The following is a 23,081-nucleotide window of genomic DNA, read 5'->3' on the forward strand; positions in this document are numbered from 1 at the left end:
TAAATGATCCGGCTTGACTGTTTTCTTCACTGGAATGATCTGTTAATAACAGTCTCGATACCATCGTGACCACTCTGTGTTCTCGGGAGATAAAAAATAAAACCCATTGTAATACTTTCCCTGGGGCGGGTGGGTATGGGCAAAGGCTGTAACAATCCCTGTGCTTTATGCCTGTCAAACTTGACCTTCTGGCATACCAAGCACCTACGCACAAACTCATCCACATCCTTCTTGAGTCTCTACCAGAAGAAATATCTCTCTATCCCTTTCATGGTGGTAGCAATGCCACGGTGACCCGTAAAAGGCGGACAGTGGCATTCAATTATAACCTTTTCCCTCAACGGTTGTGTAACGCACAACATGGTTTTCCTCATCAAGTAGCCATACTGAATGGAATCTTCGGCTACTGTCTCCCCATCCCGTATCTGTGTGAAAACATCTGCAAAATCCGGATTTGTGGCATACTGGTCGACCATATCCTCGAAGCTCCTATGATGTATCGCGTAAATAGCCAGAACCAACGTCTTCCGAGACAAAGCATCTGCCGCCAAATTCTTCTATCCCTGAACATGAACAATCTGGAAGTGAAACTGTGACAAGATGTTCGTCCACCGCATCTGCTTTTTCGATAGCTGCTTCTGTGACAAGAAGTAGCGTAAACTCTGATGGTCTGTGAAGACAGTAAAATCCGCTCTGAGTAGGTAGTACCGCCACTGAGTAAGAGCATGGATAACCGCCAAAAGCTCTTTCTCATAAATCTGTGCTGTCAATTCCGGCCTTAAGAACAATCGACTCTCGTAAGCAATGACATGGCCTCCTTACATTAAGACCACACCCAAACTACAACCACAAGCATCACAATATACTTCAAATGACTTCTGCAAGTCCGGCAAAGTCAAAACTGGTCCAGTAGTCAATTTCTCTTTCAATGTCTGAAAGGCAGTCACCTCTGTGGGTCCCCACGAGAAAGGGACTCCTTTCTGTGTCAAGATATGCAAAGGGAAAGCAACCTCTACAAACTTTCGAATGAACCGCCTGTAGTACGAACGCAGTCCCAAGAAGCTTCTAACTTCATGGACATTCTTCAAATCGGGCCAATCACGGATAGTCTCTATCTTGGCCGGATCCATTTGCATTTCTGCTGCTGCTGACACGTGTCCCAAAAAGTGTATCTCTGGTAGGAAAAAATCACTTTTCTTCGCATTAATCACTAACTTGTGATCTCGTAATGCCTGAAAGACGTGAAGCAGATGATCTCTATGTTCTGCCTCATTCCTGGAGAAAACAATGATATCGTCAAAGAAAGTGCCAACAAATAGCCTATACTCTCGAAAAATCTTGTCCATCATCCGGTTAAATGTCACACGTGCATTGGTTAAGCCAAAAGGCATCACCAAAAACTCAAATAACCCAAAAGACTTTTCCCGGCGCAATTCGGATCTGATGATATCCACTCTTCAAATCAATCCTGCTAAAGCACGAGGATCCCTATAATCTGTCGAGTATATCATCGATCCTAGGAATCAGAAATTTGTTCTTGATGGTGATTTTGTTGAGAGCTCTATAATCGATGCACATTCTCCAAGATCTGTCTTTCTTCAAAACCAACAACACTGGAGAGCAATACGGTGAAGTACTAGGCTGGACAAGACCCTTTTCCAAGAGGTCTTTCACTTGGTCTTAATCTCTTCATTCTGTGCTCAGCTCACATGGTAAGGTGGCCGGTTCGGTGATGTGCTTCCAGGTATCAAATCAATGGTATGATCTTCAGGACGAGCAGGTGGTAACTCGTCTGGCAGGCCCTCTAAGAAGCAATCGGCATGAGTGTGGAGAAAATCTTGGCATTCTTTATCAAGTTCAAACATATTTGTCCTATCCTCATCACTTAACTCTTTCATAAAGATCGAGTAAACAAACAGATTGGATTTCATTAACTTTGAAATGGCTGAAGCCGATACAATAGAAACAGACTCGCCCTTAAGTTTAATGTCAAGTACAATGGTTCTGCCCTTCTCTGTAGTCAATGTCACTTTTCTCGCTCGATAGTCGACCACGGCGTTGTTCTTGTAATACCAGGGAATTCCCAAGAGAACATCACAACCTTCCAAAGGCATTATGTAAAAGTCCTCATGCCCCAAATACCCCTGACAATGCAACCGAAGTTTGCCAATGACAAGTGTAATGGTTACGTCCCTGCCGGGTGCCGCTAGAATTGCCTCCGCAAGTGGTCCCATCCAATCGGGAGTGCATCCGACCGGGAGTGATCTCGAGCCGCGCCGCCAATTCCAATGAAATGAAGTTGGCCTTGGTTCCTCCATCAAAGAAGATTACGGCTTCTTGGTCTTTCACTTTGCCCCAAGCTCGGCAAAGTTCTGTACTCTCGTCCAACGTGCTGGGATCGGTACCCACGCAGTTTGGAACCAGTCCTGTTTTCATCTTGCCTTTTCTTCCACGTTCCTCAGCTGCTCTCAAACTCTTAGGCCTTTCGTCGTCCTTGTCGTTTTGTTCTCTCTGTGCCTTTTTAGGGCACTTCGCGGAGATATGTCCAGTTTCCCATCTTTGCAGATATCGCCACATTCCAGAACCTCAACGTTTTCATTAGCGTTAGCAGATCAGCCTGGCGTTTGTGATTTTCAGCCATGGTCGCCAGCAGCAGACCCAGATCAGCCTAGCGTTTTTGCTAGCAACAGGAAGGCATCAGCGTTTTTGGTTTTCAGCCTTAGCGACAAAAGAACAGCAGAGATTTTCAGCCTTCTTGGACAGCAGACCATTCAGCCCTAGTTGGTTGCAGAAGACCCCCATTTTAGCCCATAAAAATGCAGCCAAAACAGTCATTTTCAGCCACCGAAACAGCTCCAAAATTCAGCAGATAGAGGACCACTGATTTCAGCCCTAAGGTCCTCGTCGTCATCACCGTCGTCGTCATCGGCATAGTCCCAAGTTGCATCAGTCCATTGCATACGCATTGTACCACTTTGTGCAATCAAAAGTAGACCATTCTCGCCGACGAAAGTGGGGCCTTCGGAGGAGGGTTTTACAACGTCTTTGGTGTCGTATCTCTCTTCTCTCTCTATCTCTCAGTCTCCTACACTTGCACGCACAGTGTCCATTCACTTTGTTTGTGATCATAGCACTTTCCATTAAGAACGGAAGGCTCTCCCTTCCATAAGAACTAAAAGGAACCTTGAGCACAGTTCAGAGCACTCATCTTGAGCAAAGCGCAAACAATCATTCCGTTGCACCTAACATTGGTATCAGAGCTTTGGCAGTGTTCTGTATCACTCAAGGAAAGAACCACAAGAACCACAAGAATTTTTTTGCTTCTTGTCGTCGCACGAACCCAAGTTCGCTTCGTGTCGATTCCTAATCGTGTTTTGTGAAGAGTGACAGGAATCCCAAGAAAGAAGGGCTTGTCCAGCCTCCCCTTGTGTCTCTTTTCACTCATTGAAAGCGGACCGTGCACTTAGCGGCCGGCCAATCAACGTGAGGTGGGAAAAAGCAACCTTGGTGTGAGCGCAAGGCTGCCAAGGGGTGCGCCAAGGAGTAGAACTCGGGTGAAGAGAAGATCCTTCTCAAACACGGTTTGCAAGCGAAAGAAAACCTCAAGAACCTCAAGAACCTCAAGACCCTCAAGAGCCCAAGTTCCTCGTGAACTTAAGAACCCAAGACCACAAGAACCACGACTTCGGAATGGTCATCACTCGAAGCGGAATAGATACTTCGCTTGGAGGTGATGAGCATGAGAGAGGCGAAGAAGAATTTTCCCCACCAGGAGGTTTTTCTAACCCTTCCCCATCTACGCCAAGGATTGCACTAACTCTTATGGAGGCTTTGGAGCAATTGTTCTGAAACAAAATTTAGAACGCAAAGCAAGAGATGCAGAAAGAATGGCAGAAATGAAACGCAGACACGCAGAAGAAAAAGCAAAAAGAGAAGCCGAAAGAAAGGCAAGACAAGAACGGCGCGACCGACACATGCAAGAGTTCTTGCGACTCTTGTATCCTGTGCCGACACAAATGCAAGAGATTCAGGAGACAGAGACTCTCTCAGTCTCTTCTTCTCCAAAGCATGACAAACAGGATTTGCATGATTGTGTGAAGCATGATGATGATTTGATTGATAATGACTTGCATGATATTTTGATTGACAATGATAAGCATAATGATTTGAATGACAAGCATGATAATTTGAATGATATTGCAAGTATGATGATTTGCATGATCAAGATGTGACTTCTCACGAGCATGATGATTTGCATGATCAAGATGTGATTTCTCACAAGCATGATAAGTTGCATGAAGATGATGTGATTGTTCACAAGGATGATGTGTTAGTTCATGTTTTTTCTAGCGAAGCTAATCTCGTTGTAGATTCGATCAGTCACAAAGAACCGATCTTGGCTTTCGAGTCGAGGTCAAAAGAACCCTCACAAGAAGTACTATGTGTTTGCATGATTGATACGCACGCATTGTTCGAATGTTTCATTCGTGGTCGTTTCTTGTATTTTAGTCAGCATCGTTATGTGATCCCTTTTCCTAAGCATGACATATTGTATGTTGAGCACGTTTCTCTCATGGATGAGCACGAATGTATGCAGATTTTTCATGAAAAGCTGAAAAGTATGTATGTAAGGAAGTCACATTTCATGTCTCTTCCTTGGCATGACACAATACTCGAAAGAGCACATGAAAGTATGAGCACCAAGCGTGGGCATTTCCATTGGGAATTGCCACGGTTGATTGCTCTAGATCATAAGAGAAAGATTCGATCTCATTGTTTGCATGTGTCTGATGAACGGGTTGTCACTCCGTCTCTATGTTCATCTACATTGCATACACAGTCTCTAGAGAAGACAAGATTTTTTCCCTTCACTTTACATGGAATGGGTAGGTTCATGGTTTTGTGTTGGAAATGGTTTCAGGAACTTTCAGCCATGGAGATCCTTGAAGACGACAGAAGCACGACTCTAGACGAAGTTGAAGCAAGGAAGCAGATTCAAAAAATTTTGTGTCGCTTCCGACGCAGCCCAAAGAAGCAAGCGTTGCATACCTTTATGAAGTTCAAGTACCGCACGACCCACACCTCAGAGTGGGCCGGCGAAGAGTCCCCTCCAGGATTTCGGATGCTATTGGCGATCTCCCTCGACGCCATACAGTTCGGTACCAGTGCCTCACTTTGAAAAGGAGGGGATGTCACGTGACACATCCAACCCTATGTGTCCGTGGACAAGCTACAACATGATCAGGGTTCAGTCAGTCTAGTCAGTCTAGATTAGAAGTGATCTGGCACTTTTTGTGAGTCTATTCGTAGACCGTGCATGCCCAGTCACTTAGTATAGATGCATATCCTCTGGTTGCACACAACATGATCATCAATATTCCCTTCAGAATCCATCAGATTCAGTCAGGGGAATTTTCCAATGCATTTAGCCTATTTTCCCAGATTTGGTATTTTTCACTTATTATTTTTAAGTGACTTTCCAACAAAAGTAGGCAGGGCAATTTTGCTAAGTTTGTATATAAGCAAACCCGAGTTAGCACTAAATGGCAGAAGAGGCGGCACGAGCACATGCTCAACAGGCACCTTCTCAGCAGAACCCCTAGCGTTTTTCATCTCCATCAACACCTCCCTCAACCTTGGGCGTTTTTCAGCTTTGCAGATATCGCCACATTCCAGAACCTCAGCGTTTTCATTAGCGTTAGCAGATCAGCCTGGCGTTTGTGATTTTCAGCCATGGTTCGCCAGCAGCAGACCCAGATCAGCCTAGCGTTTTTGCTAGCAACAGGAAGGCATCAGCGTTTTTGGTTTTCAACGTTAGCGACAGAAGAACAGCAGAGATTTTCAGCCTTCTTGGACAGCAGACCATTCAGCCCTAGTTGGTTGCAGAAGACCCCCATTTTCAGCCCATAAAAACGCAGCCAAAACAGTCATTTTCAGCCACCGAAACAGCCCCGAAATTCAGCAGATAGAAGACCACAGATTCCAGCCCTAAGGTCGTCGTCGTCATCACCGTCGTCGTCATCGGCATAGTCCCAAGTTGCATCAGTCCATTGCATACACATTGTACCACTTTGTGCAATCAAAAGTAGACCACTCTCGCCGACGAGAGTGGGGCCTTCGGAGGAGGGTTTTACAACGTCTTTGGTGTCGTATCTCTCTTCTCTCTCTATCTCTCAATCTCATACACTTGCACGCACAGTGTCCATTCACTTTGTTTGTGATCATAGCACTTTCCATTAAGAACGGAAGGCTCTCCCTTCCATAAGAACTAAAAGGAACCTTGAGCACAGTTTGGAGCACTCATCTTGAGCAAAGCGCAAACAATCATTCCGTTGCACCTAACAAAGAAGAACTAGGTACTCCTTCAAATCGAACACGCTTCTTCTGTTTCTTTGCCTTTCAAATGTCGACGACCCAAATAGCTCGGGAAGTCAGTGCCTTTCCGCTTTGTTTTGCGCATCAAAAAGCTGAACAATTCGTGCATCGACCACCTCTTCTAATTCCTTCTCTGTATATTTCTTGGGAGCAGGAGGTTTCTTGAGAGCGGGTTTTAGGGGTGGTGGTGTGGTTTTCTGCCACTGCGCGTGCACTTCCTCCAAAGAGGTCTGGTCTTGCTCATATATTTTGCCATTTTCGGGTCCTTGGCAAAATTAAGCATCATCTTTGTTGCATCGCCGATCAATTGACGACGCTTCATCTCTCAACGCTCCACTTGAGTAGGCCGAGGCGGGCCATACTCCTTGCCGGAGTCTTCGTTGTGATCCCTTCCCGCGTCTCTGGATGCAGAGGGAGTCGACTGATCCTTGCCTGAAGCTATAGGTGCCGTGGAAAAAAAATTGGGATCGGATTTCTCGTAGAAGAGAAATGGGCCGTGCTCTGATACCGCGACAGCACCAAATAACCACTTCAAAATAGTTCACAGTTCACAATTTATTCAACACTGGCGCGGCGGAATTCCGTGCCTAGAGATATTGGCCCCAAAGACTAGCGCCCCTTTCGGTATTTCTTTTTGTATTAATCTGAGTTCAAAGTACAAGAGTGCGGGCAAGCGCTCACACTCAAAGACTCTGCGCCCAGATGCTCTGAGTTATGAGGCATGCTCACATATTTAAAGATTACAAGGGATGCCAAAAGCAGAGCCCCAAAAGCTGAAAATCAAAAGCCCAAAGGCTTCCTGTTTTCCACAAGCACTCTCTTGAGCCAATAGAAAAATAAAGCAAAAGATTTTTCTCTCTCTCTCTTGCTTAATAAAATAAAGCAAAGAGGCTTTCTCTCTCTCCCATCCTTTGCATAGGAAAACAGCAAAAAGCAATGCCAAAATCTGCCAAAAAGCAACAAGCTGCTGCAGCTTCTGTGCCTCCACAAATTGCACCGCAAAACACGGGGTCCATACAGCTGCCACGTGTCAGTCCTGCCACGTCAACAATTAGCGTTAGGGTTTCCTGTAGTTAGGGTTAAGGTTTCCTGCAATTAGGGTTAGGGTTTCCTACAGCACTGGACAACCACGTCACAATTTGTGACATCTGATAACATACTAAGCGCATCACAAATAACATCATCTAGGAAGTGCAAAGATTGAAGAGTTCAATAGACAGAAATATGGAGTAAAAAGACCATGACTATACGTTCAAGCGTGGCTTATAAAGCCAAGCAAGGCGCTACAAAAAGGTGAGCACTGAGAACTCAAAGAAGATAAGAGTCAAGGCTCAAGAGTCAAGACTAGTCACTAGGGACTCAAGAGCTCAATACATAGATGCCAAAATGACAAAATGGAAACATGTCAAGGGTCTGAGAGAGAGGGTGAGAGAGGCTAGATAGTAGAGCTTGAAAGTGCCAAGGGCCCAAGTGGAGAGTCTTGAGGGTGAGACTTGAGTGTCAAGTGAGGGTTGAGGGGTGAGATTTTAAAGAAAAAAGGAACCCCCCCCCCCCCCCTCTCTCTCTCTCTCTCTCTCTCTCTCTCTCTCTCTCTCTCTCTCTCTCTCTCTCTCTTACACAGTCAAAGATCACCAAGCTCATCTGCCAAGACCTGACCCAGCTAGACACCAGGAGGACATGGATACAACCAGCACAGGAATTGGGCACGAAGATGGCTTTCTACAGAGACCACCTTCTCCAGCTTATGGAAGATGGTTTTGTGACGAGACCCAGATACATGGATACCCACTTGTCTCATGGGATACGATGTGCTATTGGCCAATTACGCACATCTTCTCACCAGCTGCGGATTGAGACTGGGAGATACAGCGGAGTACCAGCAGAGGCCAGGACATGCCCCTTGTGTGACATGGAACCTGAGACAGAGCTGCATTATACATGCCGCTGCCCCGTCTACTACGAGATACAAGGCCGCTTCCATTGCTTGTTCAGAGAGGGTTTTGGACCACTCTCAAGAGTCGTGGGATACGAAGATCAGAGATGCCTGGGTTTGTTCTTGCTCGAGCTGCGCAGACACAGAGATAGCCTGATGAATGGCGAGGCTAGCCAGTCTCAAAGACGGATCACAAACTTCTTCAGAGCAGACACGGGACAGCCGCAAGAGCCACTCCCACAGCAGAGCTCCCCCTCGTCTCACACCAGAGGCACACTAATCGACCGAGCGATTGAACTGGGGAAATCCAGGCGCCCACGACTGCGGAGGACTACACAGCATCGACGGAGCTACGTCAGAAGATTCGGAGCACGCTGGCCAGGCATGCACGACGCCCGGTCAGACTACTAACCATGGAGGAAATTGATGAGATTCGCCAACGACCAATGCTAGATCTCTTGTGACTCAGCCCATTTTTGCTTAGTTTTTGCTTAGTTCACATCGACCAATCTAGGATCCCATAGTATATATCTTTGTTTTGTACTGTTGTTATTTTGTTACTTTGACTTTGTATCAGATCCACCACCTTGTAACTTTTTTGTCTCATAGGTCACTATGGCCTTTTGAAGACGTTAATATAACATTTCATTTCATTTCATTTCTCTCTCTCAACGGTCACAAAGTTGAAAATTCCCAAATGGCTCAACTTTTTGAATCTTCCCGCCCGTTTCGGCTGCCGTTCCATTGTCACGTTCCGGTTTTGAAACGTTTTTCCGTTCCCGATACGGTTTCGGCACCTTGAGCCGGGTTTCGATACGTTTGGGGGACCGTTCCGACTGTTCCGTATTGCTATGTAATACGGTGAACATGAGCTAGCACTAATGTAAAGGGAAGTGTCAAACCCTATGTGATTGGTCCACAAAGGGAAGTAAGCCCAAAGATTTGTGGAAAGCTTCGAACTTCTCACGTGGCAAAGCCTTCGTGAAAAAATAACCAAGGTTGTCCTATGGGGCACATAAGCCAAGTTGACCTCTCTTACAAAGAGTCTCTCCCTAATGCAATAATAATGCACTTCAATGTGCTTTCTGCGAACATGGAACGCTCGATTCCTTGCAACAGCCAAAGCACTATGACTGTCAATGACGTAGAGGTGGCAGAATGCTGTCCAACACCAAGTCAATCGTAAGGCATCCGAGCCAACGCACTCAACGATAGCTTTGAAAGTTGCCTTAAACTCAGTCTCACAACTAGAAGAAGCCACTCTAGGCTGTTGCTTGCTAAACTAGATATGCATGTGCTACCGAACATGAAACAAAAACCATAAGTGGACATTGGTACATCTATCCCATCGCCTGTTTTGCTATTTTTGCTGAGCAAATCTATAGAATAATAGAGAGCTTTACAACGCGCAATAAATACATGAGCCTACGCATCTCTAGAATCCCAACCTAACTGCTCAGCAATGGGCAAAACAACTCTAGCATTAGAGCTGCTAGATCCTACAACATCATCCACTAAACATATATCCTGAGAACTTGGTCTTACGCCATAACCCTATAAAAGTGCATCGGAAGGTGTGGTTACATGGGAGCACGAAGGGAAGAAAGAAAGAAAGATCTTTTTTACGTTTATTAGAGGCCGAAGTTGGCCTATGAGACAAATCAAATGTACATGTGTGTGTCATCCATCTATTTAAAAAGGGCAAAAGCACAAAGTAACAAAGTGTGGTCCTATGGTAAGGGGGGAGGGGGTGATCCCTAGAGGCTAGGATACAAGTTGAACGGGTTTTTTTTGGGGGGGGGGGTTGGGGGGGGCGGGGCTCTATGTCAAATTGGGGGTAATAAGACCTCGTACATGAGTGGGTGTGGTGTAAGGACTGCCCTTATGATTCGCGGCTGATCTGCTAGCATCATAAACAATCTCTCCTGAGCTGCCTGGTGGTGGTGAGTCTAAATCTCCTGAATCTGCATGAGCCTTGGAGCTGTGTATGCTCGTGCTTGAGGGCGTCTCCTAGCTCTCACCATCCCAGCCTATAGTAGGGTGGTAATCCTCTGGAAGAAGTCTATAAGCAGTGACAATCTGCGGCCTGCCCCCTCTTGGTGCTGCCACATGTGCCAGCAGTGTCTCTCTATGTCTATGTATCTCCACTAGAAACAGCCAAGCTGGCGTTGATCTCTAGACTCTATAATCTCTCATAAGGTTGGTTGTCGTGTGAAAAGAGCCTCGTATTTGTCTACATCAGCAAACTAAGTGCTCCTCGTCCTCAATCACCCTCTCTGCCAAGCTGGCAGAAGTTAGAACCTCTTAACTTGAGGAATAAGAGCAGCTCTTGTTGCTTCTATCTCTAGCCGAAGTGATGATACTCGGAGCTCACCAATCGCCCCTCGTGAGCTATGTAACATTTATATGTCCATGTAGCGTGGCCTCTCGATGAACCCCCTGTCTAGCATGGTCAAGAAGTGCTCACTGTAATACAGCATCTTCGAGGGAAGAGGCTGTCTAGGTGCGATCCATGTCTCTCTGACATAGAGCCGCCATAGATCCTGTTTGAGTACCGTGTTTCTCTCATTGTGTGAGAGTTGGATGAAGATAATCTATCCATGTCTAGTCCATGTGCTCCAAACCACTCTCTCACCTGCGAATACCGAGATTCCTAGCAATTTGTATGGACACCGCGAAGGCTCTGTGTGTGAGCCTATGCCTATCTGAAGGCATCTCTTTCATCCTTTGGATGAGGCAAACTGTCTGAAAAATAGCTTCGACTAGCATAAGTGGAGTGGTTAATTTTGTAGTAATGTCATAAGTTTGTGACGTGGCACTAGAATGGTAGGTTTTTAACCCTAAAACCCCAACTTACAAGAGATGGTCGAGGAGCCTAAAACCTCCATCTTACAGGAGATAGTCGAGGGGCCTAAACCCTAGGGAAGGATAGAACCTAAAAACAAGTAATGTTGCTAACTAGACCAAACCCACCAATTTACCGGAACCTTGCTAACGGCCCCTGTATAAACAGCCAGCGTTTTACGGTAGCTACAAGTAGCGCATGATTTGGGCTCTAGTGCTTTTGTGGCCAATAGCTTTTCATATGTATGCTTTTGAGAGGCCAAGGGGTTTTAAATACGAACATGGTCTCCTTCTGGTTTGCAAAGAAGCAGAGGAGCCCCAGACTTTGTACCTTGTGGAAGAAGTATAAAGAAATACTGAAAGGGACACCAAGGTTTTGGGGTCAGTGCACTCTCGAAGTGGAACTCTGCCACTGCATGTCACTCACATGGATTCTCTCTCTCTCTCTCTCTCTCTCTCTCTCTCTCTCTCTCTCTCTCTCTCTCTCTCTCTTTCTTTTTTTTTTTTATAGAAAAATCAGGGCTGTATATTACTGAGTACAATATAATCCCCAGCGAATGCCAAAATAGCCTATCATGTGGGGTGTACAAGCTGAATGTAAGTTTGAGAGCCACTATAGTGACAACTCGACTAGAACAATGTCATAGTGGTCTGTATGATGAGTGGAGGAGAAACCACTGAGGAGGTGCATAATGCCATGTAATCTGTCCACCTGTAAGTGTGAAGAAGAGTGGAGATCGGGCCCAACGCCGAAGAAAGTCAAATCGACGAGCCTCGGCTGCTCTAGATGTACCTGAGGAAGAATCCCACTACCAAATGAGGGTGTGAATGATGTCCAGCCAAATGGCAGTGAGGGTATCCGGTAAGAGCTGTGGAGCCGCACTAAGAATGTGAAGACAATGAGCTCTCCAAACATTCCATAGTGCAATGCTAGTGATGACTGAGAAGATTTCATCACGTGTCTTAAGGATCCCCCTGCCAAGCAATCTGTGGTAACATAGCCAAAGTCCCTCGCCGATAACCAATCGGGGTAAGCATAAGAGCTGGATCTGTGTCTGAGCCCTCGTAGAAAAGATGCGGTCCGGGCATCGGCATCAACCAAGAGACAGATCCCCAAGTGAGAAATCCATGGGGAACACCAGCTCTGCTAAGTAAAAAGCAAACTGCTAGCCACACTACATGAGAAGACGAGCATGACCAAAGACAGTGTGCAGGTGACTCAGGTAGGCGCAAAGAACAGCGAGTACATAACGGATCATGACCCATAGAAGCTAACCAAGTCCCAACTGGAAGTCCGGCATGTGCAATCATCCACAAGAAAAAAGAAATACGACGAGCCACATGTAAATCCCAGATAGCTGACCAAAACTGCTGTAGATAGGCATGGGAGAGACCTGAATGTAACCAGAAACGCATACGAGTGGGCTGCTCTGGATGCTGTCTCATCAATGCGAATCGTCCAATTCTGACTGTGTACTCAAAGAATGATACATGTGCACACCGGTGGGGTTAGAGTGAGGCCAATGCCACTCTCCTGGGTCCCAATAAAGCTGAGATAGGGCACGACCCTCCCACACCCAAAGCCTCCAAAGTGCAGCATCAGCGGAAGCGAAACGGGGGTCAACACGACGACGCTTCCCGCGGGAGCCAACTACTCGTATGGCCTCCCAACGAGCACCGAGGTAGACAAGGTGCGGAGAGGTGGTAGCATATGTCAATCTAGCATGCATCCCCGGAGAGTAGTCAGTATCAACTGTGAACAACATGGTGTCTAAACGAACTAATAAGAGAGTGCTCTGAGCAAAGAGTCCTTCCCAGCCACAATGTGGAGGCATCTGAACCGTGCCTCGCATGACTGCGTCCCAGTGTGAAGGAATGGCAAAGTCAATCTCAAGCAGTCTGTCTGTTACCCCGCGACCAATGTCATAATGTTCTGCCACAAAATCTGCATCCAGCATACGTCTCATGAAACAACCGCATAGAGGCAGCAGGGCCAGTGTCCCAAGCAGCCCAATCAATGTGAGTCCTCTCTCCAAGCTGACGGGGTGGATTAACCGAAGAATCAAGAACTGCATCATTCCAAATGAGAGGCCGGCGCTGAATCTCCTCACGGCATGAGGGAGGTGAGCGTATGATAGCTCGTCGCATGGATACCCAAACCTGAAGGAGCGATCGAATGAAGGGTGAGAGAGTGCTGGTGCACAAGGGGGCATCCGTAAAGAGAAAACAATACCCTGTTTGCCAAGTATGGCCATCTCTAGTGCCGAGGCGTGGAGTCGCTGTGGAAAGAGCGGCCTGAAGAAGCATTTTCCAAGGTTCTTGGCCGTGAAAAAGACCCCGAACAATAAGCTTGGTAAGAAGGGCGCGGCTCTGTAATTCTGGATCAATAATGCCAAGTCCACCCGCTGACCTAGGACGAATAATCGTGGACCAGCGAACTCGAGCACGAGTATCAGTAATCCCATCTGTGCCACTCCATAAAAAGTTCCGCACGGTCTGCGGAGCTGAGCTATCACACCAGCATGTAGCATCCAACAGGAGGCCGTATACCATACTGTAGCCAGAATGACTTGGTTGGCGACCAATGCACGGCCAGCCAACGACAGATGACGAGAAGACCAATGACATAGCTTCCTGCGAATAGACTGTAGTGCGGGTGCAAACTGCTACTGTGAGGAAACGTCAAATCCAACCTGAAAGCCCAGATATCTGCATGTCTGACCTGGCTGCAGCCATGTGAAACCATCAGTTACCCCCAAAGTAGGTATGTCATCACTGCCAACCAGTAACCCATAGGATTTATGCCAGTTAATGCGTGCACCACTGGCAATGCAAAAAACCTCCAGGGCCGCCCGCATGGCATCAAGAGCTGCTAGCAAATAGCACAACATCAGCATAGTGTCATCAGCAAACTCCTGATCGATAAGGTCCGGAGCTGAAGGTACTGGCATGGTCAAGCCACGAAATGCATGACTCTGAGCACGAAGAAAGTCGGACATAGTCTCTCCTACAAACAGATACAGATATGCTGCTAAAGGACATCCCTGACGGACAGATCGAGAGAGCTCAAAACTGCGACTGACACGACCACCAATAGTAATAGCACTACTGGCAGTCCTGAAGAGAGCGGAAATGCCTGAGATCCATCTCGAAGGGAAACCATCCTGGCAAATGATCCTTCGAGAAACTCCCACTCAACACGATCGTATGCTTTCTCGAAGTCAAGGATGAAAAAAGCGAGAGGTTCAGAAGATGATCTGGCCCACTCTACTGCCTCATAAAAAGTGAAGATATTATCCAGAATGCATCGATCCATGACAAAGCCTGTCTGAGAAGTATGAATAATATCTGGTAAGAAAGGTCGCAAGCGATGGCTGATCAGTAACACTAATATCTTATAGACCGAAGGGAGTAGGGTAATAGGTCTCCACTGGCGGAGCTGAGTGGTGTCACCCCCTTTCGGAATAAGAGACATGAGACCTGAACAAAGATCCGGATGCATATATCCTGATGCAAAGATATCCTAACAACCACGAAGCAGTGGTATATGCAATACATCCCAATAGGTCAAAAAGAAAGCTCTAGTGAGGCCATCCTCGCCTGGATAGGAAGATGGATCTAGACTCTCGATAGCAGCATAAAGCTCTGCAAGTGTGAATGGAGCCAACAAGATCTCTGCCATAGTGTCTGTACAACGACGTCAGGTGTGATGCCACATCTGCTCACGGGCAAGTAAAACCTCAGTAGTGCATACATCAGCAGTGAACAATGCCTCAAAATAATCTGCAGACATATCAAGGATAACATCAGGATGCATATGAAGGGTTCCCTGAGCATCGCACAAAGTCCGGAGGGTGGTGCCAGGAGGGCGCTCTTTATGCGCAGCAAAGAAGTCCTTATTCATTCGATCAGCTTTAGCTATCCAATGAGATACTGAAGCATGATGAGTGAACTCAGACCTAGCCTCCTGTACGCGACGAATTTCCTCTGTAAGCTTTGTCTGTCTAGCAGCAAGATAAGCATCTTGAGGCCACTCCTCAAGCAAGCGCTGTGTGGAACCAAGAGGAATGTGGAGGTCAGACTCGCGTACTCTCAACTGACGATGAATATTAGCAGTCTGATCACAGCAGAAAATACTAGACTGAGTAATGCAATGGGCAAGGAACTCTCCAGGGGGACCACAATAAGAAGCACCCGTGGACCACAAGTCATGAATCTGTTGCTGCAAAACTTCAGTGGTGAGAACACTGTCAGGGATCCGGCAGCCTCGTCTCTATGCAGAGGATCTAGTGAAAGAGAGAAACAATGAGATGGGTAAATGATCTGAGAGGCTGGTCCCTCGCCAAATAGTAGTAAATCCACCTAGAGCTGCTGCCCAAGGGCCAATGTAAAAACGATCAAGTCGCTCTAATAAACTTCCCTGTTGTCTCTGAAACCCCCACGAGTAATGAAGTGTAGCAGTGTGGTGACCAAAAGAGGGTATGTGCCAGGCGTCAACACCTTGAATAGCTAGAAGAAATCGATCCCAAGCTGGCTGCTCATCGGGAGAAATGGATGATAGAACTGGAGGAGTGATCGATCGCCAATCAGAGTCGCTCTCGACGTTGTTGAAGTCGCCTCCAACAACCCAAGAGTCTACAGCAAGTAGAGCAGCAACCGAGGAGGACCAAAAAGTAGCTCTCTCCCGAGGAGTAGTGGGTGCATATACTGACATAAAACCAATGATAGAGTCCCGAATCCGGATAGAAACAGACTGCTCTGCCAGCGACAAGGGTGCCATGCTGCTGAACTGATGCCAAGTATCGTGGCCCCACGGAAATGCATACACCACAACTCTGTCCATGAATGCCCAGAGCAAGCTCCCAAAAAGTGTGAGCGCCCGAGGGCATGAGATTACCAAAGGGAGTGGCAATCTTATGCTCTTGTACTAGTTATATATCCACATTGCTGACTACATGAGCGTGTAAATCTCTGCGAAGTAAAAGCTTACGTGAACCTCTTACCCGAGAAGTTTGTAAACCATTAGCATTCCAAGAAACTACATGTAAATCCTTAGTCTGCATGAAAGAATTGGTAAAGCATCTGACTAACTGCGCATCTTCTTGGAGGCAGCTGGGCCATCCAAGGGATGAGTTTCGGGCGGGAGGAAAGCAACCCGCAAGCCCTCTCTAAAATATGGTGTCTCATTGCACCAACTGCGAACCTCAGCTTGTTTACATTGCATTACCGATACTGCAGCTTTGACATCCCAAATGCGCATAGACATAGGAAGCACCACATCTGAGGATACATGAATGATCATAGGCATTGAATAGCAAGCATAAACATCACTCCATTCCATAGCACCAATACATGAAGGGAAGTGTGGAGACAATACATCTGGAGCGGAAGTAGACAACCATAAATTAAGCTGAGCCATAGTTTGTGCATGCACAAAATGCAAAACCTGATCCTCTGACCATTCCTGAGCTGCATGGAATGGAAGGAAAAAGGAATGGGTAGGTTGAGAGCGACTACCTATTAAAGAGGGAACACCCAATGAGTGCCCCGGGAAAGAGGGCAAGAGCTGAGAAAACCGCGTGGGACGTAAGTATAAGCGGCTGAGGGAGGGGGTGGACCAGAAGGTGGAGGGGGGGGAGTAAGGGCGAGAGGGAGAGGAGGAAAAGGGAGAGGTAGTAGCGGTGAATGATCCATCTGCATGGGAATAGGGGCCTCGGGAAGAGGGGAAGGAGCGTGCAGGGGAATGGCAAGTGAAATAGGGGCTGGGAGCAGAGGTAAGTGATCCTGGGCTGAAGAAGAAGAATGGCGAGGAGAAGCTGGGGGTAAGGGAGTGGCAAAAACTTGAGAGGGAGCAGGAGAGTTAACACTGGGGACTGCATGCGGGGTGGGTTGCTGACGAGGACGGAAGGAATGGTTACAACCTACTGTCTGCCAAGCAGTCTCAGTAGGAACTCAAGGAGAGGGAGAAACGTGGAGGGTTGAAGCTCTGGGAGCACCCGTAGGCTGCTGAGGTGCTCGAGTAGAAGTAGTAGGAACCGGCTGTGGACGCTGACCACGTGGCTGAGCATGGGTGCCACGAGCCGGCTGTTGTTGTCACCGATGGTGTGGCTGAGTGGGACAATCACGTGCAAAGTGTCCCATCTCATGACAACGTAAACACTGTCCGGGGCAGCCAGTGACTACCATTCGGCAAGAGTAGTCTCGATCACGCACAGCCACAGTAACTGTATCTGGTAATGAAGTATCCCCAAACACCAGGACTTGAATGCGAGGTGGACCATATGAGAAGATGCAGGATCCTGGAACTACCGTGCCAAAATGAGCAACAATCATCTGAAGGAGATGCTCATCAATAAAATGGAGAGGCATATCCGGGAAGGAGAGGGTCAGAGGGGATCTGGGAATAAGATGTCGACTGTCAAACTCCTCAGTGGTAAACTCGGGATACCACCTCGTCAAGTATATCATTCTGCAATCAGAGAGTATCGGAGAGCGAGCCAGGAGAGCTGAGGCAATGGCGGGATCTGAAAGACGTACCATGAGTATACCTCTGCCAAGGAATGTAAGCTCTGAGACCCGTCCCTGAGTAGTGCCCAATGCAGTCTGACACCAATCACGTATAGAAGAGCGAGGTGGAGACTGTCCAATCATCCGGCCAACCAAGGTATGCTGTGCCAAGTGTTGAATTTTGGAGTCAATGCGTGTCAACAGGTCACCGGTACAATCCACGCGACAGGCAAGTGGTGATGGAGCGCCATGTGTAGCACTCAAGACCGGCAAAGCCGCCATGAAGAATGGGCGAGACTGGCAAACGGGAAAAGCAAGACCCGAAGTGAAGGTGGAGCTCTTTCTCTCTCGCTCTCTCTCTCTCTCCTTCCCTTGCAGGCAGTAGAAAGATGCTCACGGTGAAGGTTTGCGGGCCGTTAGGATTTCGGGAAATTGGGGAATTCGGGTTTCACGGGATTAGGGTTTCATGAAATTAGGGTTTGCAGGTGGGGCTGTTAGGGTTAGGGTTTCACGGAATTAGGGGTTGAAGAGGCTGTGACGCGCAGGTACTCGCAGGCTGTGACGCGCAGGACAGGCAGACTGCAGGTTGTGGCGCGCAGGGTCGGCAGACTGCAGGCAGTGGATCGCGCGGCGCCAGGCAGGCTGCAGGCTGGAACGCCGCGGCAGGCTGCAGGCCAGGCAGGAGGGTATGCGAGCGGCAGCAGGTTGCAGGCCAGGCAAGAACGCCGCAACAGGCTCTCTCTCTCTCTCTTGTGAGAGTGTGCATGTGCGAGAGAGAGAGAGAGAGAGCTAAAAGTTTTGGGATCAGTGCACTCTCGAAGTGGAACTCCGCCACTGCATGTCACTCACATGGATTCTCTCTCTCTCTCTCTCTCTCTCTCTCTCTCTCTCTCTCTCTCTCTCTCTCTCTCTCTCTCTCTCTCTCTCTCTCTCTCTCTCTCTCTCTCTCTCTAAGTTGTTTTAGAGTGCTAAAAGTTTGTTCTAGTCTATTCTTTTAGTTGGCACGTGGTGCCCTCCTATTACAAACAATGTTGTGTGCACCTGAGGGCCTACTGCAAGCGTGAGATCACAAATATCTATTGTCTCTCAATCCGAGTCCATGAGGTGGCTGATACTACAAGGGCCCACACTGTTGTAGGATTGCCATACATCAAAGCTCGGGTGACCTAAGTGTCAAAGAGCCACCCCTTGGCGGCTCCTGAAAGTGTGATTGATGACATCGACTCTCTAGCATGGCCAAAGTCGCATATTCTCTAGTGAGTCTGTTCATAGCCGCCTTTGCCATGGTGAAGCGCCCGAGTGGGCTGGCAAAGGTGACTCCCAAGTATACATAAGGCTCCACCACCTCTACCTGTCCACTTACAACCTCTTGTCTTAGGCAAAATCTTCCGAATGACTCCAGCCTCTGAACGTTCTAGACTTTCAGGTTGTAATTTTCACGGAAACAAGGAACAGCCACTTCAGCACCTCAAAACACCAAAGCGCAAGGTGCCTAGAATTCCGGTTAGGCTTGGTTGTTTGGTAACAGTCTCAAACCAAATTTTAACTTTTTTTAAGAAACTAAGGTTTTTCTTGAGGCTCTTGTTCACTATTTTAAAAGCACTCCTTCTCCTCTTTATATAAGAGAGCCCCTCCCCCTCCTTTTCTCATTGTCTCTCTCCCTTATATGTTTTTTGACTCTTGGCACCCTCTAATTCCCAAGTCAAGCTTCCTCTACCCTCTCCCATCTCTTGCAAGTAACAAGAGGATATCCACCTCTCCTCTTACAAATGTTGCAATGAACGAAGCAATGCACACATGAGACTAGAGTGCGTTGCTTTGTAATTTTAGGCTTTTAGAGGCTCAATTGTGCATCTAATAGTTTGTAGAGTAAAGCTGAAATTTGTATAATTGAGTGTTTTTTGTGCCCTTGTTCTAGTGCCTCATTCCCATTTTGCTCCTTTGGCCGTTTCCGTTCCTGTTCCGCATTCCATGTTTCTCTCATAATTTTGCCGAATCTTTAGGTGATTTACAGAGCCGATGCTCTTCTACCCATTGGCAATTTACTTTTGCACTTTAACCGACTTTTCAGGGTCAACAAGTTCTTCGATTGCAACACCTAAACTTGTGGATACTATTCTGATCAATACTGATTCCACCTGTACTATCTGAACCTCAGCTTCTTCTGCCAGCCTCTGATTTTCTAGACATTGTGTGAAAAGTGCCCATTACTTCCACCTGTATAGCAACTAGAATCCCTACGACCCAGACCTCTGCCCCCTATCTCTGCAGCCCTGCCATCTGCCTCTTGGAGTCAAGTCTCTTCCTCTGCCAAAGGCTATTGATGAGGTGGGTGTTAGGATCAGTGAGATTGAGTACCTTTATCCTTTTCAGCCTAGCCCACCGTTCGAGTGCCTAAATGTGGACTATTAGGTCTGCCTTCTTTCCTAAACCCTCCTCCTAACAATAGGAAATTGAGCTTCAAGCCAGCCTCACTTGTTTTCTGTGGCACTTTCTTCTTGATGCTTCATCGTCTGAACTGACCTCTAGCAAATCATCTGTTGCGGTAGCCTCTTCTCTTTCCTGCCATCTCTGTCTTATGTGATATCTTTGTTCCAATTGAGCCTCTCTCTCTCTTTGCGTGTTCCTAGAGTGTCTTCTACATGTACAATCTGTCTTGATTCCCTTCCTCCTTGGAATCCTGGCGACCTGACTAGCATTACTAGTATTGGGTTTGGACTCGAATGGCACACACCCTCTCCTAGAACTTGTAGAGTTCGAATGACTTTCTTGGTGATCCTAAGCTTCTTTAGCAATATGATGGACAAGACCTCCTGCTCTCCGAGAATGTTATCAAAATCATGTTGACTCCTTTGCCTCTATTTATAGGTGTCGCGATTGGCTGCTCTATGACCTATCACTCAAATAGCGTACTTTGGCCGTCATCAGAACGGAAGCATGCACTTAAATACTTCTTAGATTATCTAATTAAATTCACATATCCACACAGAGTAGAACTTAGAAGATATCGCAAAACGAGAACGCAACACTAGGGACCACAAGATGGGCTTGGTCCCCCTACCCTCCCCTCCCCCCCCCGCCCGATGAGATTTTCCATTAGTTATGAACTGTTACAAGCACATAAACCGGAAAAGCTCACAATATTCTTTGTCCCTGAGGCTATTCTGATGCATAAAAATGCATATCTTCATGAGCCTACTGACTATAGCCGAAAACGCCTATGCTTGCTTCGTTATAGGATCTTCTTGGCGGGACAGGTCCCTTCTGTTATGAGCTCGCGTAGGGGATGCCCAAACGAGTACTCCTCAGCTGAAAACTGCTTCTGGAATTCGTCATAGTGCTGAAATTCGCATGAGCAGCCGAAACTATGCTTGTCTGAGTGTGGCTATTCCCCGCATGGACACACACAAGCTCTTATGGCTGCGGTTCTATAACCTCTTGCATGGCCTTTACGGACGCCAAAGCATGAAAACGTTGAGAGAGAGAGGGGGGGGGGGGGGGGGGGGGGGGGGGGGGGGCAGAACTGAGAGCTGAGAGAGAATTCTGTGTGTGCATGAGTGTGTTAGACTACTGCAGAGAGCGTGCAAATGCTAGCACTACCACTTATAAGGCCTAGCGGATAATTTCTCCATGCCAGATGGCGCCAAAGAGAGAGGGAAAAGGCTCGCAGCCCAACTCTCCTCTTTCTAAAAACTCACGTTGGTTGCTGATTTTTTTAGCATTATTTTAATGTTTTAAGATTTGACCGCGTTCACATTGGCCCGACCACTCATTTTTAAAGGTTTTTCACCTTAAACTTAAAAACAAGCGTTAAAACATGAGTTCCTGACCAATCTGGAGCATTAATAACTCTAATGTTTTCATACCTCTCTCAACTCAATCTGCCGGCTCTCGGTGGGACGTGTTTCCATTGTGTTCAATCGGCCACTATAAAAATACTAAATTATAATCTTATTCATGTGCTTGTTTTGAACTGTTCTGCACTCCATCCAACCATTATACTATCCATATATGGATAAATTTTTAGATGACATGTTGCACCGAGAAATTTACCTGTTCATTTGAATTATTAATTAGTACCAATAAATTCATAAATCTATTCTGTGTGCACAAAAATCATTTTCATTCATTTGTAACCGTAGCCAAAAATATGCTCCCACACATCCACAACACACACACGAGCATACATCAATACAAAGATCTACATACTGAGTTTCTGTCATAAATGTAGAGATGCAAGGCAGACTCAGCCATAATGAAGCCTAGAGCTAAAAGAAGTATGCCACCCATGAAAGCAACCAACCTCTCAGCTCTACCTTATTCATCCTTTCCTCTCTACCTTTGAGATTGTTGTCTCAATTTCTTACAAAACCAAGATCAACTGCCAAGACCCATCTCTCCCCAAGAAAAGCAAATAAAATGATGAGCGGATATACCTGGGGTCACTTTCAAGCACAATCTGAAGAGCGCTGTTAATTGCGGAGACGAGGTTCATCCGCTTTGCTTTGCCTGCTTGCGTTGTGAGAGCTCGCTGGCCGTGACCAACGCAAAAGGCAGACTTCAAGGTTCGACACAAATGCTTGGCAAACGGCATGGTTGCTTCTGTCCACCGATTGCCGTTAAGCCTGACGCAGAGGGTTCGCGTCGACTGGCCGGTACAGTTAACTCTGGATGGAAATAGTAGTGCTGACGCAGGCGACCTGGATGAACGGTTTACAAACCCATGCTATTTTAACTTGTTTTCATGAAAAACCGACCTTATAAACTTGCTCTACTCGCTCTTCTTTCAGGTACATAGTGGTAGCTATTGATTTTATTGGGTGGAATCTTTATAAATTCCGCTCCAGTCCTCCCTGACCAACCCTTGCGTGGGCAGCCAAAAATCCCTGAGCAGGGATCGAACTTGGCCTGACGCAACCAGAAAGCATCACGATAACCAACTCACCCAAGGGAACTCGCTGCTGAGTGGGTGTTCACGGTATATCTAAAAAAAAGCTTTTACAGTTCCCTTCTACAGCAGCTGCGCACACAGCCGGTTGCCTGCGCCTCAACCAACTACAAGCCTCGTTTGTGTTCCCCAAGGCTCCACCGTCACGCGCGATGCTGCCTTCCCTTCCCACGCAGAGAGAGAGAGAGAGAGAGAGAGAGAGGGTGCACCTACCCGACCTGCTTTCCTGGCGTTTCAGCTGCGCGCTGCTCTCCGCCTCTCCGCCTTCATTTGCATCAATCGATTGTTTTCTTGAATTTTTTTCTCGACACTTTTGCCAGCATCTCCTGAAGATTCGCCTTTATTCAGAATTTCTTGAAATCGTTAGGACATACTCGCTCTTCTTTCGTTTTATTCAAATTTATGTAGATTCCTTCACACATTTCTCCTGATGGTCCATTGTGCTTTGTCTGCACACTAGCGAGCAAAATAACC

At 47.0% G+C, this 23,081-nt stretch overlaps 1 protein-coding gene across 1 annotated transcript in view; it reads right to left on the minus strand.

Moving 5' to 3' along the window:
- The window catches only part of LOC147458715 (2-oxoisovalerate dehydrogenase subunit beta 1, mitochondrial-like), a 74,549-nt gene extending 52,159 nt beyond the window's left edge, over window positions 1–22,390 (minus strand). Inside the window, exon 1 of the mRNA XM_086510160.1 lies at window positions 22,096–22,390. Coding sequence (XP_086366286.1) covers window positions 22,096–22,253 — 158 coding nt within the window. The 5' untranslated portion in view covers window positions 22,254–22,390. The remainder of the gene's footprint in view (window positions 1–22,095) is intronic.
- Window positions 22,391–23,081: the final 691 nt, after the last annotated feature.

This window comes from Adiantum capillus-veneris, chromosome 4, assembly GCF_014529385.1.
Source record: "Adiantum capillus-veneris isolate H3 chromosome 4, ASM1452938v2, whole genome shotgun sequence".
In the NCBI taxonomy this organism is placed as follows: domain Eukaryota; kingdom Viridiplantae; phylum Streptophyta; class Polypodiopsida; order Polypodiales; family Pteridaceae; genus Adiantum; species Adiantum capillus-veneris.